Source organism: Prenolepis imparis, unplaced genomic scaffold (assembly GCF_030444845.1).
Source record: "Prenolepis imparis isolate NDT839.2.m4 unplaced genomic scaffold, iyPreImpa1.0 SCAF_12, whole genome shotgun sequence".
In the NCBI taxonomy this organism is placed as follows: Eukaryota; Metazoa; Arthropoda; class Insecta; order Hymenoptera; family Formicidae; genus Prenolepis; species Prenolepis imparis.
In genome coordinates, this window is record NW_028141170.1 from 11,972,383 (window position 1) to 11,988,822 (window position 16,440).

At 30.8% G+C, this 16,440-nt stretch overlaps 3 protein-coding genes and 1 long non-coding RNA gene across 8 annotated transcripts; 3 read left to right on the forward strand and 1 right to left on the reverse strand.

Annotated features, from left to right (window-relative positions):
• Positions 1–887: 887 nt before the first annotated feature.
• LOC145943609 (uncharacterized) lies at positions 888–2,986 on the forward strand. The gene is made up of 5 exons (XR_014426542.1): positions 888–1,233; positions 1,486–1,725; positions 1,846–2,056; positions 2,263–2,492; positions 2,774–2,986. It is a non-coding gene; the product is annotated as an uncharacterized LOC145943609 (long non-coding RNA).
• Positions 2,987–3,290: 304 nt separating this feature from the next.
• On the forward strand, positions 3,291–7,496 carry Bc10 (BLCAP apoptosis inducing factor bc10). Of its 4 annotated transcripts, none has more exons than XM_083051243.1 (3): positions 3,291–3,405; positions 3,480–3,602; positions 3,842–7,496. In XM_083051243.1, the coding sequence occupies exons 2-3, from the start codon at positions 3,576–3,578 to the stop codon at positions 4,145–4,147; spliced, it is 333 nt and encodes a 110-aa protein (XP_082907369.1). In that variant the 5' UTR covers positions 3,291–3,405; positions 3,480–3,575; the 3' UTR covers positions 4,148–7,496. The 4 variants fall into 4 exon arrangements, with proteins under 4 accessions (XP_082907369.1, XP_082907371.1, XP_082907372.1 ...); XM_083051245.1 differs by having other exon boundaries at positions 3,310–3,405; positions 3,830–7,496; XM_083051246.1 differs by lacking the exon at positions 3,291–3,405 and having other exon boundaries at positions 3,417–3,602; positions 3,830–7,496.
• A 148-nt stretch (positions 7,497–7,644) lies between these two features.
• Positions 7,645–9,027, reverse strand: LOC145943607 (small ribosomal subunit protein eS10). Of its 2 annotated transcripts, none has more exons than XM_083051241.1 (3): positions 8,868–9,027; positions 8,168–8,312; positions 7,645–8,039 (listed from the first exon to the last, which is right to left on the reverse strand). In XM_083051241.1, the coding sequence occupies exons 1-3, from the start codon at positions 9,020–9,022 to the stop codon at positions 7,704–7,706; spliced, it is 636 nt and encodes a 211-aa protein (XP_082907367.1). In that variant the 5' UTR covers positions 9,023–9,027; the 3' UTR covers positions 7,645–7,703. The 2 variants fall into 2 exon arrangements, with proteins under 2 accessions (XP_082907367.1, XP_082907368.1); XM_083051242.1 differs by having other exon boundaries at positions 8,767–8,901.
• Positions 9,028–13,688: 4,661 nt separating this feature from the next.
• Positions 13,689–14,499, forward strand: LOC145944202 (uncharacterized). Its single transcript, XM_083052400.1, has 2 exons — positions 13,689–14,266; positions 14,362–14,499. The coding sequence occupies exons 1-2, from the start codon at positions 13,841–13,843 to the stop codon at positions 14,497–14,499; spliced, it is 564 nt and encodes a 187-aa protein (XP_082908526.1). The 5' UTR covers positions 13,689–13,840.
• Positions 14,500–16,440: the final 1,941 nt, after the last annotated feature.

Consider the following 16,440-nt stretch of genomic DNA (forward strand, 5'->3'; position numbering starts at 1 on the left):
AAGCAGTGGTATCAACGCAGAGTACTCAATTTGGGATGACAATTAATGTTTCAAAATGTCAATTTGGAAAAGAAGAAAATCCTTTTCTTGGCTATTTGGTTAACAAGGAAGGAATTAAGCCCACTTCAGAGAAAATTAAAGCTATTATTGATTATAAAAAAACCAAAGACGATTCATGAATTAAGAAGATTTCTAGGAATCATTAATTTTTATCGTCGTTGTATGAAGAATGCGGCTACACATCAAGCGATACTCACTGATTATTTGAAGGACAGCAAGAAGAAGGATAAGAGATTAGTCGTTTGGACTCCAGAAGCTGAAGATGCTTTCAAGTGTTGCAAGGAAGAGCTTTTAAGGATCACAACCTTAACTCACCCTGCTCCTACAGTTCCTCTCATTTTGACTTGTGACGCTTCTGATATAGCAGTTGGCGCATCTCTGGAACAAATTATTGATAATATAAATAAACCTATAGCATTTTTCTCTAAAAAACTGGATACTTCACAACGCAATTACAGCACATATGATCGAGAACTTTTAAGTATTTATTTAGCAATCAAACACTTTAGATACCTTCTTGAAGGACGTCAAATCCTTATTCAAACCGATCATAAGCCTTTAGTTTATGCTTTTAAACAAAGATTGGATAAAGCTTCGCCTCGTCAAATTCGTCAGTTGGATTTTATTGCTCAATTTTCCACTGATATTAAACACATTGCTGGAAAAGATAAAAAAAAACGTTGAAAGGTTTGAGCAGCATTTCGAAGACCAAAAGGCATCACAAGGAACTCAAATAATCCAAATGGAGTAATAACAGCAGTTTTCGGTATATCATCCTTGGCAACAGGAACTTGATAATAAGCTTTCACCAAATCAATCTTTGAAAATATATTCTTTTTATGTAATCCAGCAGTGAAATCTTGAATATGTGGAAGAGGATAACGGTCTGATATAGTGACTGCATTCAACGCACGGTAGTCACCACAAAGGCGCCAAGAATTTGATCCATCCTTGGGAACCATGTGGATTGGAGCTGCCCAGGGACTATTTGATGGACGACAGATTCCTTGTTCAATCATGGAATTAAACTCATCTCGTGCAAACTTCAATTTCTCAGGAGATAATCGGCGAGGTGTAGAAGCAATAGGAGGACCTTCAGTAAGAATAAAATGTTCAACCTGATGAATTTTATCATTTGTAATCGGAGCGAAACGTGTCAACTCAGGAAACTCTGTAAGTATTTTATGAAACGGTAAATCTGGAGAAGTTGTACAAACTGTTAAGTGATTAGCTTTTGACAATCTTCCTATGTGAGTTAATCCAGTAACAGTATCAATTAATCGTTTACGTTTCATATCAACTAATAATCCATAATGACTCAAAAAATCCGCTCCTAAAATAGGTCGTTGAATGCTTGCAACACAAAATCTCCATTTAAAATCTCTGCGTAAACCAAGATTTAATGCTAAGGTTTTTGATCCATAGGTATCAATCTTGGTACCGTTAGCAGCAAAAAGTTTCAAAGAAGTTGATTGAGCATTTTGAACTGACCTTCTTGGAATCAGGGAGACATCAGCACCTGTATCAATCAAAAAACTAAAGCCCGAAAATTTATCAGTAATGATGAGACGATTGCTGGATGAGCCGTTGACAGCCGCCTCTACCCTCAACGGAATGTTTAGTTTTTTTCCTTGTTATCTGTGAGGGATTTGGACATACTACAAGGTATTGTACATTTAATAGCTTTATCACCGAATTTCTTATGATAAAAACAAATTTTTTCTTCCTTCTTATCAAATTTCTTATTTCTTGAATTAGATCTAAATCTTCTTCTTCCAAATCTAGATTTTGACCTATCTCGGGAATGTCTGACCTCTAAAGCTGATATTCGACGCTCAAGATCAGTTAAATCACAAGACTTTGAATTACTGGAATCAACTGAAGGTGAAATAGTAGCAACTTGAAGTCCAGATTCACGATCTATAATCTTGTCAGCTAATTCCGCTAATTTGACCAGAGGGCTATCTTCAACAACAGCCAGAGTAGCTTGAACGCGGTAAGGAAGTCTTTGCAGCCAAATAGAGTGTAAAACATTATCAGAAATCATTCCTCCAGCTAACTGTTTAAGTTCTCTAAGTAAATCAGATGGCTTCTTATCATTTAACTCAATACCGGCTAATAATTGACGGAGCCGTTTTTCGTCAGAATCAGTAAAACGTTGTATAAGGAGATTTTTTAAACTATCATATTTATCTCTTTCAGGTGGTCTTTCAATCAATTCAGCGACCATAACAAGAGCCTGCTCATCAAGATGTCTAATAACAGTACTATATTTTATTTCATCTGAACGGATTCGATATACAAGAAATTCGCTCTCAAGCTGAACAAACCAGAGCTTTGGTTGTTTATGCCAGAAGGTCGGAAGTTTAAGAAGACGAAATTCATTGGCATTAATCTCTCGAGACTCACCTGAATTAGATGACCCAAAATTGGTATGTTGAAATGGTCTCTCCATATTAGTATTATAATTCCTCTGCTCTTCAGACATTGAAGTAGATCAGAGCTGTCCACGTTTTGCACTTTTCGGCCGATTTCCGAGGCTCACCGCCTAGCGGCCCCCACTTACGCTCGAGACCTTAGCAACTACGGTTATCGGGCCACGCGTTGCTAAGGTCTCGAGCGTAAGTGGGGGTCGCTAGGCGGTGAGCCTCGGAAATCGGCCGAAAAGTGCAAAACGTGGACAGCTCTGAAGTAGATGTTCCTGGAATTTCAGGTTGTTGAGAAGGTGGAGGTGATCTATCGATAGGCATCCTGCAAAACGATGATGATCTCTCGATGAAATAAATCCAAACAGCAAGATGATTCTTGAACACTGAATTAAATTTCCCGCACTTAAGCCGATCACGTCGGGGTCACCAATGTGGAGGAACTTGTGAGAAATCACTAGACTTTTATATAATTATAAATATTTAATAAATTGTAACGATTAATACAATGTTTTGTAGTGAATGAAAGAATACAAATATATATATATTATTATAAGGAATGAATAACGTTGTTATGGAAATACATCAATCAATAAATAAATGAACATAGTAACATGGTAACAATCTTCGTCGATAAAAAGGTACAAAAATCGATGGTCGGTAAAAGGATCGCCACACGTCCGCTGAATCGCGGTGGCCGCTCTCATGTTTCTCTCTGTTTATATATAGATGTCTGTGGTTTTCACCCTCACTCTTGTGTCAGCGTATGTTTCTCTCACGGTTTGCGCAGTCTATTATATAAGTTATAAGTCTATGGTTATAGGTCTCTACCCGTTCTCTTATGAACACGCCCAAATAGATGATATTTTAGTTCGTGGTCATTATCGCAGAAAGAAACAGAAATTGTGCAAAATTATTGGTATATTATAGTGTTGATGTTGATTGGTGTTTTTCTTCGCTCTCCCCCTTCTCTCTAACCTTGTATATTTGCAGTACAACAGCGGACAATCGGATAATCAACGAAAAAAAAAATGCATATTTAAAATTGTGCGAGGAGTGACAAACTGCGAAGATGACAAACTGATTTATATGCAAACAGCGATGCTTCCAAATGAGGTTAATACGATATCTCTCTCTCTCTCTCTCTCTCTCTCTCTCTCTCTCTCTCTCTCTCTCTCTCTCTCTCTCTCTCTCTCTCTCTCTCTTCTCTCTCTCTCTTTCTCTCTCTCTCTCTCTCTCTTTCTCTTTCTTTCTCTTTCTTTCTCTTTCTTTCTTTATGTCGATGAATTATTTAGGTTATTAGCTCTACACTGCTCTATTGCTTTCATGTTATTTTCCCGAAGGTCCTGTTATAGATTAGATACTCGTCCAATGTGAACGTAGCAGTTTCGACCATCTCTACGCACGCACGAAAAAAAATGTACTGCCTACAGTGGCTGATTCCGGTGCTACTGATACCAAAACCTGTCAATCCGGCGCTGCTGCAAACCCACGTCATGTTCATGGCGCTTTACCTGATCGGGTTCTTCCTGGAGCGTAAGCCCTGCACTATCTGCAGCCTCGTGTTCCTCGCTGCTGTCTTCCTCATTTGTTACAGCGGCATAGGCAATTGCCTGCTTTGGAGCACAAATTGCGACACAGTGAGATGTGATAATGGCTAAAATTGTGCTTTATTTATTTTAGAGAATTATTCCCATCTCCTTTCTGTCGATTTCCATTGTTTCTACTTCCTTCCTGTAGCAGAATTTCAAAGTGAGGCCCTGCGCACAATAAAGAAAATAATAGAAATAGGAATAAATATTAAACATTAGAAACAGAGATTATATAGGAATTACTTTATTTTAAAAAATAATAGAGAAAATATTAAGAATAGAATAAATATTAATTTTTAGGAATGATTTTATTTCAAAACAAAGAAACTTATTGTGCATTAGTTCATTTCGTTTCCTTGTTTTGAAAAATAAAATAATTTCTAATTCCTATTCCTAATATTAAACATTTATTTCTGTTCTTAACATTCTCTTTATTGTTTTTTTTTTTAATAAAATAGTTTCTATTCCTAATATTTATTGGGAATTGCCTACTATGGAGCACAAATTGCAATACAGTGAGATGCTAAGATTACACTTTATTCTATCTAGAGAATTATTCTCCTCTCTTTCTTGTCGATTTCCATTGTCTCTACTTCCTTTCTGTAGCAGAATTTCAAAGTGAGACCCTGTGTACAATAGAGAAAATATTAGATATAGAAATAAATATTTAATATTAGGAATAGGAATTTTTTAGAAATTATTTTATTTCAAAAAACGATTGATAAATATTAGAAATAGGAAATATTAAATATTAGCAATAGGAATTAGGAATTATTTTATTTCTTAAAACAAGAAAAAATAAACTAATGCATAATTGAAAATTAAATTAAACTTTTGTGTTAGTCTATTTTGTTCTTTTTTTTAAATAAAATCTAATTCTTTATATATTGTATATTAGTTGATTTCATTTCTTTGTTTTGAGAAATAAAATAATTCCTAATTTCTTTTCCTAATATTAAATACTTATTCTTGTTCTTAATATTCTCTTAATTTTTTTAATAAAATGAAATTAATATTTATTTCTATTTCTATTATTTTTTCTATTGTTTTTTGAAATAATATAGTTTTTATTCCTAATATTTACAGACAATTGCCTGCTATGGAGCACAAATTGCGACACAGTGAGATGTGATATCGCACTTTATTTATTCTAGAGAATTATTTCTTTCTCTGCCTTTCCATTGTTTCTACTTCCTTTCTGTAGCAGACTTTTAAATTGAGGCCCTGCGCACAATCGAGAAAATATTAGGAATTATTTTATTTCAAGAAAAGCAATAGGGAAAATATTAGGAATAAATATTAAAAATTAGGAATAAGAATGTGAATATTAAATATTATGAATAGGAATTTTCCTAATATTTATTATTTATTCCTATTCCTAGTATTTTTTCTATTGTGCGCAGAGCCTCTTTAATCCATTATAGTGTGCTTTATGTCCATAATATTATGCTAGGCAGATAGCTTTCAAATTTTTTAGATTTGCAACTAGTTGTTAAAATTTCAGTCTATGTATTATAATATAATGTCATATAATGCTGAACATTTGAGCACATGTTGAATGTGTGTGTGTGTGTGTGTGTGTGTGTGTGCTTTAGATTATTTATAGGAATCTAAATAACGGGAGTAACAAGGATGAAGTTTGTACACAGATTCTAAAGTTATTATTAGTATCTAGAGGTTGTATAGATTCTAGAGCTGTTACAATAGTGAACAAATGCAAAATAAATTTCAAAATTCTAATGTAATATTTTTACTTATCAATATATACAAAAAAATAGAAGTTTTATATTTATTGCTAATATTTTCATTAATAATGATAAAAAAGGAGATTATACGGCTAATAACATTAAATTCTTTTCATATTTATCTCTAACTTTTACATACAATTCTAATGTCATTTTGTAACAATAATGATATAAGATTGTTTTTTGAGAAAGAATAGAATTTGATCCTTTCTTACATATACTTTAAAGACTACACCAATAATCATATAGAATTGCAATGCACTTTATTAAAGTCTTACTTTGCTCATTTGCTTTGAGTAATATGTAAAATGAATATTACACTACACAAAATCTTGTTAAACATTTCAATGAAAAATAATGTGCTTATATTAAAACAACATAAACATAATGTACAAAAATCATTAAAATTTAAGATATCGTTCAATTAATGTTAAAAGGATCTTATAGACAAATATGCAAAAAATAGAAAGAAAATATCGATTGTGAAATTTATATTAATCAACTTTTAGAACATAAAAAAAATGAAACCTTTATTGAGTGATTGTTATGTATTAAGCGCACTGATTTCTCCAATAATTTGTCAATATTTAATATAATTTAATTTGTCAATATTTAATATAATTTAATTTAATTGCAATAGATTAAAAACTTGCGTTAAACGCTTTATGTTGCCAGGAATACAAGTTATATTTATAGTTAGAAAAAGAAAAGAAAAAAAATTTGCCAGATTACGATATTTTAAAAAGAGATTTAAGTGATATAAACTCTGTGCTATAATTTATGATTCTAACTTGCTCTATCTATGAATATAGTATATATATCAAATTTAGTATAAGTAATTCAGAGTATAGTAATATTACTAATGTAAATATTGATAGTCATGGTAACAAAGGAAACAAAAAAGATATTGTCGATATAATAACTTAACAAATATAAGCAAAAATTGAATTAAAAGTTAGTAAATCTTTTATATCTATCTTTATGCTTGTATGTGAAGATCAATTATCTTCCTATCCTTGTAAACTTACATTGACGAGTAATACTTTGATGTAAAGCAAAGAATTTGATCCTTCACAGAGAATTGCGAAAAAACTGTTTTAGGAATATTTATTCAGATTTCAATATAAATTGTAATCGCGTGTGTATGTGTGCGTGTGACAAAAATTTGGATTATATAAAAATTGTCTGTTTTTTTGCTGTATAAACACAAATGTAGAAAAATCTTAATTTACTTTTACAATTATATATAAACATAATTAATTTTATACATATATAACAGGTCTAATTTCCAAATATTGTAACTTTGCTAATATTATTCTGTAATCTTTGCTTCCACATATAAAATATATATAAAAATTTTTGAAAAAAAGATCACACATGTCTCTTCATCTCTCTGTTCAGTGTCTGTATACACATACACACACACACACATTAATATATTTTTTTTTTTATGTAGTGTACTGTGATTATTGTATGCATTTATTAGTACTGCTTATATATTATTCATATATTCATTGTATTATTATTATTATAAAATCAACTATAAAAAAAACCAAAATCAAATGATTTTTTGCGCTCGATCGTCCGTGCTGGCTTGACATTGTCAAATTTTATTGTTTACTTTGATATAAAAAAAATGTTCAACATAATTAAAAAGACGAATTTAAAAATAATTGTGCTGCGCATGAGTCTTTCCAGTCCCTTTCAAATATGATTTTGTATAAAATAATTTGAATACATTTGTTTTTTTTACAGTACATGTAAGGTAAAAAATTGAAAAAAGCACTATTTAAATTAAAGGACGCAGTAAAAAACATGTGATATATTTTAGAATATTTATTTAAATTCATTATATATATATATATATATAAAAAAGAAAGCTATTGAAGAGCTTTTCCACGGCCGAAGCCGCCACGGAATTCAAGGTCACCGGTACCTGCGCCTACATCGGCCTTCTTGTCACCGGCGCCTGGAGGACCACCTGGACCTCGCCTGTATCCCGCGCGATCCTCCGTCGGTCTTGAGCCCTCGCTCCTGGTTGCGGCGGGTCTCGGTCTCGTGGTTTCAGACCTTGGTTGTTTCTTGAGAGTCGAGGGTACGATTTCAGGCGGTAGATGCAAGTATCCACGCAGGTATTCGATACCGTCATTTGTAAGATACCAGTAGAAATGCCTCCATGCGAATTGTTCCTTCACGTATCCTCTGGATTTTAAAGACTGGAAGATAAATAAGATAAATATACATAAATAGATTATAAAGTAGAAAATTTTCATAGTTCATATAATGCAATAAGATTTTATTTTATGTAATGTATAAAGGAGATGTAATGTATAAGGATCATTACCTGCATAGCCTTAATAACTTGAAGGTTCGGAATATTTTCTAGCTCTGGATGTTTTGGCGCATGATAATCTTTCTTCGCTACCATAACTCCCTCCTTGAAAAGGTACTCGTAGATAGCTACACGATTCTTTTTTGGCATCAACATTCTATGTGAGAACAAAGAAACTAATTTAGTATAAAATCTATGTTAATAAACATTATATTGTTTTTTTAAATGATATATTTCAAAATATATTAACAAATGGAAAAAAGTAAATAAGTTTATCAAATATAATCTTTCCTTTTCTTTCTTTTCCTTTAATAGTATGATCTAGTATTATATATTTTCCTTTGTTTTTAGAGAGTATGCTTTTAACTCATTACTTAAATGAGGTTATGTATATATCACAATAAAAAAATATCACACCATACGCAAAAAAAAATTGTATATGTCGAAATTACATTTTGAGGAGCTACACAATTATGTGTAAATTATAAAAAAATAAACTACAACTTATGTTTTTATCTAGAGGAGAAAAATAGGGCAGAATACAGGTTATACAGATTATATATTCCCAAATATATCTGTAACAATAATTATCAAAATATAATGAAATGTACTTGATTTTGGAAAGATTATGGATTTCGAAGAACTTTTCACTTTTTTGTAATTCCCACAAACAAGTAGGATTAAAATGGATATTATTGGATGTTCAACACACTTGACAGCTTCAGTATACACCTCGTATCGGAAAGGAGCAATTCGTTTCAATTCACTCGCGACCAAAGAGGATGAGATAGAGTGGAAGCTGCCATAAGAGCACAATGTTAAATAGCGTGTCCGAGTTTCAGAGCCATCTACCAGCTCAGAGGCCATTCTAAATCCCCTCACTCTTCATTAGGCGACCCAGGCATGGACGTATGAATATATCTGGACGGAGCGTAAAGTTAGTTTTAGGGCGAGGGGACCGAGACTGGCGCGGCGGGGGATCGGCCATCTTCTTTGGCGACATTTTGGCGCTCTCTTTGAAATGTGACATATCATGATATTTTATTTCTACTTCTATTGCATGAGAACAGACTTTTATAGAATAGAACATTAATTCAACAATTGTGCGCAATTGAAAATAATTTTCTGTTTATATTAAAAGTTTATATCTTTTAATATAAATGATGCAAAATATGATATATTTTTATTGTTTGTATGGAGAACCATAATCCTCATATTTTGGCTTTTTTGAAACGTATTAAAACATTTTAAGCTATAAAGTCATAATTATATAAAATATAATTTATTAAAATTTTTGAAAAATTATTGAAAATAACTTTATAATTTATTTTATACATATATATATATATATATATATATATATATATATATGAATTACACTCATAAACATTAAAATCAACTTTATTATAACAATATTGATCATATATATGTAATACCACGAGACCACTTTATAGCTAAAAGTGTTCTTAATTCGTTTAAAAAAATCTGAATCATGAGAATTACGGTTCTTCATATAAATAACAAAAATATATATCACTGCAGCTCAGTTGGTTGATGAAAAAGAATTGTGTTATTGGATTCGGGGAAAGAAAGACTAGATTTTTATCATTAGCTTTGCGATAACTTTTATTGTAACAGCCGATTGCAACACAAAGCGGCATTTTTTAATATTTTCGTGTAATAAATTAATTTCGCACAATAAAATAATTCAATGACACTGTTCTATACCTATGGAGCAGCACTAATGTCGCCAGACAATATGGCGGCCCCCTCCTCCCCTAAAATCTTCACCCCCCGCGCCAGAAGGCTCCGTCCAGATATATTCATACGTCTATGGACCCAGGCAAACTCCGAATTGATGTTGGAGACCTCGCGCGGTGACAACGCGAAACTCCGGTTTCAGTGTTACCAACGTTGAAAAACCAATTTCAGGTTCTATGTAGTGGTGTATATCCGTACACGTACACACTATTGCATTACTCACGCGGACGCACGGTAGAGAGACAAGGATCGATAATCACGTTATCCTTGTTCCTCTACCGTGCTAATCACGTGACATGCTACACGCGAGATACGGCCTGAAAATGCTTTCTGGCCTTCCGTAGCAGAAGGCAGGAATGTAGCAAGGCTAATAAGCACCCACTTTTTGTAAATTTTATATATGCTTATGCACATATGTGCGTATATATAACAAATAGTATCAAAAATTTATATATATGTCTCCAAATTGTACAATGATAAATAATAATGATAAAATAATAATTCGCAGAGTAAATTAATATACAACATGTAAGACACGGGCGCTTATTAGACTTGGCAATTTATTGCTTTTTTACTTCTACTTTTTTATCGATATTTTATGTATCGTCAGCGCGATAGAGAGACAAGGAGAGAACGAGTATTTTAATTCTTGTCTAACATGTAGTGGCAATTGTAGATTTATAGGCTAACAAATATGTATTACTTAATTACTTTTTGATTATATTGATGTTACTGTATAAGAATACTTGCTCCATATAAATCGTGATGTAAAGAACATACGAGTAACATATTATAAATAGCTCAATGCAAGGTGTTCGGTCTGTCACCCTGAAGACTCAAGTTCAAGTCTATCAATATGATTTTTTTTAATAATATATTAGAATATATAAAAATTATTTAAAAAAATATATTTTTAAAGGCGATTAACTTTAAGAATTTTTAAATATTGAAAAGATCAATTATTTTACAACTATCATATACATAAAAATGCAAAATAATTCCGTGAATAAATTAATGTATCCTGTAATAAATCAATAACTTATATATATATCAGGGACCCGGACCAAAACCGATAACCGTTCCATAACCGTTTTTTTAGTAGAACAGAAACCGTAAACCGTATTGAAATTCTGATAAATTTATAACACCGGAACCATAACCAGACCGTTAAATTATTTTCGGTTTACGGTTCTTTTCGGTATTTTTTTCTGTTTTTGCGCAAATGACGGAAGTGTCATGATAACTGTCTCCTCGAAGTGCAATATTATACAATTATAATTATAAGAGTATTTTTGTGTCGCCAGTGAAGAATAAAATTAAGCAATTATTGTAAACGACCCAACTGGCTTAATTGATCTTTATTAATTCGATATCATATATAAATATACAGACTACGTTTCGACCTTTGGTTCAGGTCCTTATCAAGTCTAAAATTAAAGGATAATACTATATAGAAGGAATCATTTTATAAAAGCATAGCGCAAACCAAGTTGAAAACAACAATTATTATAAAGTAAATGATTAAAACATACCTTACTTAAATTTTTTTTCTTTTTTCAACATGTTACAATTCTCTCTGTACTAAACGTTTCGTATAGATGGTAAAAAACGAACTAAGTTAGACATCCTTTATTATTCTATCATAAATAGGGTTTAAATTCTTTGTGTCTTTATGTAGGTTAATCGTGTTGTTAAATTTTTTTATATAAAACATTTCAGCTATCTCTCTTTTCCTAGTATGTGTTTCACGATGTAAAATATTAAAGGTTGTCCATTTAAAGTCATGTAAATATTCATTTCTATGTTTGCTTATAACGCTTTGGTTACATCATTACAACTTACAATTAGTCGATCACGCTATTTTGTTATCTGATGAACATTTCCATAATAAGAACTTACATATTGTTAAGGGAATCTTGTCTAATAATTGCTAAAGCAAACATAGAAATGAATATTTACATGACTTTAAATGGACAACATTTAATATTTTACATCGTGAAACACATACTAGGAAAAGAGAGATAGCTGAAATGTTTTATATAAAAAAATTTAACAACACGATTAACCTACATAAAGACACAGAGAATTTAAACCCTATTTATGATAGAATAATAAAGGAAGTCTAACTTAGTTCGTTTTTTATCATCTATACGAAACGTTTAGTACAGATGAGAGAATTGTAACATGTTGAAAAAAGAAAAAAATTTTAAGTAAGGTATGTTTTAATCATTTACTTTATAATAATTATTGTTTTCAACTTGGTTTGCGCTATGCTTTTATAAAATGATTCCTTCTATATAGTATTATCCTTTAATTTTAGACTTGATAAGGACCTGAACCAAAGGTCGAAACGTAGTCTGTATATTTATATATGATATCGAATTAAGAAAGATCAATTAAGCCAGTTGGGTCATTTACAATAATTGCTTAATTATAATTATTTTTTAAATGTTCTGAAACGTGTATGTATTATCGCAATAATGATAGCTGTGAAGATATTATATTTTCTGTTTTATATATATATATATATATATATATATATATATAGGTATATATATAAAGTATATATAAATTATATTACTTTAAAAAATTATTATTAATTTTTATGACATATGAAAATATATTTATATATGTATTTATATTATATATACCTATATCTAAATATATTTTTATGTATAATATGAAGTGTTGTTTATTTATGTCATAAAAATTAATAATAATTTTTTAAAGTAATATAATTTAGAAATTAATTTAATTAGAAAAACAAAAAGTAAAAATTTTTAAAAACCGGAACCGTAACCGAAAAAATCATAATTTAAACGGTTTCAGTTTTTTTATTTATCAAAAAACCGAAACTGGAAACAACATTACGCAGCTATTTCATGATAGAAAAATCTGCGCAGTGATGCATAACAACATCGTTAAAAGTTAAAGAATAAGCCCCTTAATTAATTTCAAATAAATATTATAATATATATGTTTATTATTTTAGCTTATACTAATCCTGAAAATGTGGCACCTGAAGATGTAACAAATATGTGCAATAATGAAGTTTATGACACTTCATCTATGACAGAATCATATACCGATCAAGAAAATAAAGAACCAGCAAGAAAAAGAAAAAAGATGAAACAAACTGGTAAGAGTAAAATAATTTTGACGAGTTTTTAAATTTATCAATTGATCAATCGCATGATGTGCAAATGCACATGCAGTAGTTGCACTGAGTTGCGCATAATACAATTGATTATTCGATGAATAAAAAAAGTTCGCCATTTCATTCTTTTTATTTTGTTCTAATATATAAAAAAAATTTGGCTCCAATATATAATAGATTTTATTTACATATAATAGAATATGTAAATTTTTTATAGGAAGAAAAAGTTATCAAAATACTTTAGAAAATTATACAGATAAATGGATGGAATCACAAAAAGTTATTCTATACTGCGTTCACGGAGAGAACGACCACGGTCGGCGCAGGTTTCGGCAGAGTGGGGGTCGAGTGGGAAGACGCGAGCACGCTACTCAATGCCGTATCATTGCACTCTAAGGTCCCAGCGCAATTTACTCTATATAATTGGAATAGGTAAAATAATTAGAACATCGCGTTATCAAATTATAAATATATTTATTCTACTTTTTTCAAATCTAAAAATTAATACCAAGCATTCTAAAAATTACTAAAAATAATTAAATGTGATTTTTAAATCCGGCCTATAGAGCCACGCACGAAAATTAATTCTAATTTTCTAGAACTGTATCTCTTGGTTTGAGAATACTAAGTTCCATCAATTGACAATCCTCGAACTTACAACGGGAGAATAGGCGAGAAAAATATAGATCCGAAAGTCGCTGAATCGGGAAATAATTATTTATTAATACAATATTATTATATTTTATTTATAAGATAAGCTTAATTTCATGATTTTACTTTATTGTTTAACTCGAATGTTCGAAAAAATGTGTGGATTGCTTGTACGCGGGACCCTTGTGCCGGTTTTGCCGGGTCTGACCGTGTGGCCTTGCCGTTGGACGGCGTGGAGGGGGCAAAATGGGCGGTCAGTCGGGTGGGATCTGCGCGAACCGAACGAAATGCGTGGTCGTTCTCTCCGTGAACGCAGTATAGATATAATAATAGAAAAACAAGATAAAATGCAAAAAGAATTGATTCAACAAGAGATGGAAAAACAAAGAGAATGGGAGCAACGAGAGATGGAAAAAGAACGTAATTTTCAACGAGAACAAACAAATATGATTATGCAAACTTTTTTACAAAGTATGCAAACATTAAGGCCTCAAATGCCTACATTTCCTCAAAATAATTACATGCCTCTAAAATTAATTCCGGTGAGTTTTAATGAAAACTATTCTATTTAACTAATTAAACTAAATAAAGCAATTGTATTTGTTAAAACATAAGATAAAAATTAAATTTTTTTTAGATGAATTATGCTGTGCCTTCATCTTCTAAAGTACAAAACCAAACTACAAAGACAACTTCACAAAAAGAGATGTCACCTTTACAAAAAGAGATGTTACCTTCACAAAAAGAGATGTCACCTTCACAAAAAGAAATGTAAAGAAAGTAGAAAAGAAAGTACAAGAAAGTACTAAAAGAAAGTATTATTACTTTGATAATTAGTTATGTATGTTATGTTAAATTTTTTTTCAAAGTTTAATATATATATATATTGATTTATATTTTGTTTTAGTATGTTGGATTTTATTTGCGTGATAATTTTCTTACTATTTGTGATAGTTACAATATTTGCAATAGTAATATAATATTTATATTTATAATGGTTAAGATAGTAATAATGTATTCAATGGCTAAGAAATTTTGGCTACAAAAATTGCTACATGTTACTAATTTACAAATGACTGATATGTATTAAGTTTAAGTTATTAAATTAACTATTATATAAACTATAATATAAAACTACATAAAGTGGAAAAGATGAAGAGAAACAATAAATGAAAAGAAACTATTTTTTGATAAAAATTATAATTAAAAAAATGTATTATATGTATTAAGACTAATTAAAATAATATTAAAGTAAATATTTAATCATTTATTATTTAATCCACATTTTTATTTATTAATTGCAAAATACTACTTACAAAATATTTTCATTGTCGTATTAAAGCTTTTCTTAATGGAAAATTGTCCGATAAATATTGTTTTATACGATTTCGTAAAACTGTGCCTTGAACGGAATCTTTTGCATTACAGGTATGGGGTAAAACCACTCTAGGATTTTCAAAAAATCGATATTTTTTTTTTGGCTTAAACGATACTTTAGGGTCATAAAAACAATATGCCATTTGATTTATAGTGGAAAACAAATTTTAAAAGGTTCAATTATCGATTTTGCCGCAGCGCCTCAGAGCGCGCGCTGAGCACTCACGCGGCACGCTGTGATTTATCGCTTTTGTACTACTTTTACCTTTCGAAATAATAAGTTTACCTGTTACTTACTAAAATACTAAAAGCATCTAGGAAGGAAGAGGAGGAGGCGAACATCGACCTGGTTGGCCAAATGTATGGTGCAGGCATCGCAGATTAGAGGTAAACAAAAATTTCAAGGATTAAAGTGTTCATAAAACTTTAAACGCGTTTTTCTCGAAACCACTTTTTTCAAACTGGGAGGACGGATTTCTCGGAGACTATTGCATGGATCGATTTGAAATTTTTACAGTAGCTTCACAACAATATTCTCTTTGGAAGTACGTAGCCGTTTTTTGATTGAATGTAAACTTTTTTTTTTATAAACAATTTAATGCTCATTTTTAGGGCAAAAAATTGATTCATTTCTTAAAAAGTGCACCATTTCCACAAAAATTGATTTAAAAAAAAAACCCTACGTACTTCCAAAGCCAATTGTATATAGATTATAAATTTTTTTTGTTTTTTGTTCCAGGACTCATACATGCCGAGAAATCCGTTCTCCCGTGGCGGTGTTTTCAAAAAAGCTGTTTTCGACGACGGGCTCTGTCGCCGCCATTTTGTATGAAAATGACAATAAAAAAAATTGTTATTCGTACTTCAATATGTGTTAAATAAACCCTCTGAAAAGAAATTCTATTCCGTTTGTCATACTCCCAAAATAAATTGTCAAATTTAGGTCTTTTTTTCTGCCTCTAGAGTGGTTTTACCCCTTAACTGTTGGTTGCGGTATTCAACGTTCTAATTCTTCAATTTCTTGTAACCATTGTTGAATAAATTGATCATTGTTATCTTCAACAAAATTGTGTAATATGCAACATGCTGTAATAATTTCTGGTGCAAAGTTGTAATTGCAATTAATCTTGTGTAAAATTCTCCATCTAGCTTTTAATCTGCCAAATGCCATCTCTACGGATACTCGAGCAGAATTTAAATAAACATTGAAGGACTCTTCTTCCTCTGATAATGTACCAGAAAATCCTTTCAACAGCCATGATAATAAAGGATAAGCCGGATCTCCCACAATCATAAATGGTACTTCTATTCCATTTATATTATAAGTATCTTAAAAAGA